At 61.6% G+C, this 3467-nt stretch overlaps 1 protein-coding gene across 1 annotated transcript; it reads right to left on the minus strand.

The window, feature by feature from the left end:
* Positions 1 to 483: 483 nt before the first annotated feature.
* Positions 484 to 3153, minus strand: TRH (thyrotropin releasing hormone). Its single transcript, XM_045863771.3, has 3 exons — positions 3021 to 3153; positions 1803 to 2024; positions 484 to 1124 (listed from the first exon to the last, which is right to left on the minus strand). Exons 2-3 carry the CDS (start codon positions 2014 to 2016, stop codon positions 622 to 624), a joined length of 717 nt encoding a protein of 238 aa, XP_045719727.1. The 5' UTR covers positions 2017 to 2024; positions 3021 to 3153; the 3' UTR covers positions 484 to 621.
* Between the last annotated feature and the right edge of the window lie 314 nt (positions 3154 to 3467).

Consider the following 3467-nt stretch of genomic DNA (forward strand, 5'->3'; position numbering starts at 1 on the left):
ATTATCATGGACAGGGGGAAGACGCTAGAAGGTTATATACAAGTTCAGTTTTCAGGGCTGTTTCCAGACGCCTGCACATATTTATTCCCACAGTCACCACACAGCACAGCACGGGATGCCCCTCCCTGCAAAGCTTTGCCCAAGCAGAGCACAGCCATGGGGAGGGGCTCTGCCTACCCACACAAGGACGCCCAAGAAAGGGAGGATAGAAACTGGATTTGGACATCACATCTTCAATCCCACCCTGACCTCACTGGCTGCTGGATCCGTAGTCACCCTGCTTCTCTCTGGGGATCGCTCAGAGGACACAGAAGGATCATTTTAGCCAGAGCTAAGGAAGGGGAGCAGCCTGAGGGGGTGCAGGGAGAGGGACTCTAGGATCTGCCCCCTTGCCAACAGTGGAAAGCGGGGTAATATGGGGTTTTAACTCAGAGGCTCGCTTTCTCATGTCCCTGAAGGGGGAGGGGGACAAGGCCAGGGACTTGGGTGTTGTATATGGGCGGGGGGAGCCTCAGGTGTATGGTCAGGGATCTAAGGAGGAGGGAAAGAGGACATCACAAAGGGATAGGGCCCACAGGGCTTAAGACATTCTTAGACTCTAAACTTCATAGGAAAGTGGGTTCACTCCTCCAGCGGCTCCCTGGCCCAGGATGCCCGCCGCTTCTCCTCGGCCCCCTGACTCCTGCTCAGGTCATCCACGAGCCCCAGCAGCAGGCTGGCTTGACCACAGGCTCCCCCGGGCCCACACGGGCCTCCCAGGGCCCTCTTGCCCGGATGCTGGCGTTTCTCAGGCATCGGCTCTCCCTCCTCCTCCTCCTCCTCTTCCTCCTCCTTTGCCTCCCAGCTCCTCTGGGCCTTGGAATCCACCAGCCGTCTGCCTGGGTGCTGCCTCTTGGTTAAAGTGTACCCCAGCCAGGAGGAGCGCCGGCCGGGATGCTGCCGCTTCTGCTGGGCTACATCGGACCATGCGACCACATCCTCCCGCCGGCCAGGGTGCTGCCGTTTGTGGGGGCCCACAGCCCCACCTTCTTCCTCCTCCTCTTCAACTCCTTCTTCTGCCTCCCCCTCCCTTTTGCCTGGATGCTGACGCTTGGAGAGCCAGTCCGGCTGAATGATCTGAGCCTCTGGGGAAGGAAAGAGACCAGTGAGGGACCCTCTGCCCCTGAGCGCCCCCTCCAGCCTCGCTCCTAGTTAAGGCAGATTCCCCGCAGCACTCATCCAGAGTCACTGCCTTGCATAGCCTCTCAGAAATCGCAGACACACACGCACACGCACACGCACACACACAAGCACACGCGCGCCCACACAGATGGTCAAAGGCCTCTGGTTTCAGTCCCAGCTCTGCCACTCCCTAGCTGTGTGACCATAAGCAACTCACTTAACTTCTCTGAGCCTCAGTTTTCTTCTGTGCAAAATGAGGGATAATAGTCTGGATCTAAGAGCTTGTTAGGAAGATCAGATAGTGTGATAATGTGTTTGAAGTGCTTAGAACAGTGCCTAGCATATATGCACCTAGTAAGTAGTAATTAAAACTGTCACCTACAGAGACTTTTCCTCTCTCCCCTGCACAGAATCTTCCCACTGAAAGTCTGTTCTCTGTGAAACATTCCCAGGACCAACATGGAAGAGAAATCTGATCTCGGGAAAGGGTCAACTCATGATCCTGCTAAGGTTATGATCAAGAGTTTCTAAGCCTCTGGAAGGCAAGAGTTTGGATGACCAAGTCCCTCCCCACCTCTGCGTCCTGGTTCCCCCCAGCCCTCTTCAGGTCCTCTGGTCGGAGGGACACGGCCGCCCCTCACCTGATTCTGGCTCGCCCTGCTTTCCTCGCAGCCGCTGGAGGTCTTCGCCGAGGAGTAGGAGGCGCTCCGCCTGGCGCAGGAGGTCGTCCAGACCCGCGTGCTTGGCGGCCATCGCTGCCTCCTGCTGGGCCACCTCGGGCTGTGCGCGACCTCCCGGAATACCAGCCACGGTCAGGGTCAACGCCATGGCCAGCAGCAACCAAGGGCCGGGCATCGCGGCGTCTGGAATTGGGAGGACAGAGAGAGAGAGCATAAGCGCGCCGCACCCCTCTCCCAAACCGCACCATCTTCCCCCCTTTTCTGTCCCAGCGGCTCCCTAAGCTGGGTAACAAACCGTTCCAACATCCTCCCACTGGCAGGACCACCTGCCACCTTAGGGTGGGGCGGGGGCAGCCTCGGGCTTTGGGTGTCCTCCCCCATAGAGATGCCTGGAGTGACTGGCCGCGCGCCCAATTCTGCCGCGCGAGCCTGGAAGCCGTGGGAACCCCATCGCCACCACCACTCCTCAGTGTCACTGAGCGCAGGGCTGGCTCGCCAGGACTGTAACCACCCAGAGCGCCCGGCCCGACGGCCACAATGCTAACTGACGCGTCGCAGGCTGACTCTTCCCTGCGCCACATTCTTGGTCCAACGCGCCTTTCCAATGTTCTAATTCCGATGTCAACGTTCCGATTCCAAAGCTAAGATTCCGTTTCTAATGCTAAGATTCCATGGCCAAGCGAGGAAGCCAGTTCTAACTCTGAAATCCCCAATTTCAACGGTAAAATTGTTTCTAAGGTGGGACTGAGGCTCTAAGGCTAAGATTCGAGTCCAACGCGAAAATCAGTTTCTAACATCTGGATTCGGCTTCTAACCCCAGGGCTCTGACGCCGGACGCCCTGACTGCCCGGTTCTGCCCCCAACGTCCGGGCGCGGACCTACAGCTGCCATCCAGGCAGGGGTGGGCTGGCGAACTTTCCATGGTGCCGCCGCTCGGCGCCGAGCAGCTCCAGAAGCCGGGACGTGAGCGCACAGGAGCGAGCGCCTCCAGACCGCCCGCGCCTCCAGGTGCCCGCGCCGTGGAAGACCCGGGGGTGCGGACGCCACGCTCCCGGGAGGCGCTCGGGGGACAAAAGCCGCGGCTTCCCCCGGGGGCTCACCCGGTGGCGGGCGGAGAGGGCCCCCTTCCCAGTGCGCCCGGACGCCCCCTGCGTGGGGAGAAGGGGCGGCGGTGGTTACCTGCCCGGCGAGAGCTCCGCGGGACGGGTCCGAGATGCTGGGGGTCCGGGTTCGGAGTTTCGGAGTCCAGGGTCGGCGGGTCAGGAGGCCGGGAGCGCTCGCAGGACCCGGGAGCCGGCCGCCCGCTGCTCCGCGGCGCCGCTGCTTATATCCGCGCGGGGCGGCGGCGCCGGTGAGGTCAGCGGGGAGGGGTCGCGGCCGCCGGGAAGGGGCGCTGACGGCACCGACCCCGTGGGAGCCGGAAATCAGCGCCCCCGGAAATGTGCGGCGGGGGCGGCGGGGGCGGCGGGGCGCGAGCCCGAGGTGGGGCGGGGTGGGGGAGTGGTGCTGATGCCGGGTCGCCTCTGCACCCAGCTCCGAAGGTTTGTGGTCGGAGAGAACGCTCCTGGAGGGGACACAGAGAGCAGAGAGATGCTGAGAGAATCACACAGTTGAAAAGAGACCCAC

The sequence above is a fragment of the Mirounga angustirostris genome, unplaced genomic scaffold (assembly GCF_029215605.1).
Source record: "Mirounga angustirostris isolate CCGP_5_RB_7025 unplaced genomic scaffold, mMirAng1.0.hap1 SCAF_1, whole genome shotgun sequence".
Lineage (NCBI taxonomy): Eukaryota > Metazoa > Chordata > Mammalia > Carnivora > Phocidae > Mirounga > Mirounga angustirostris.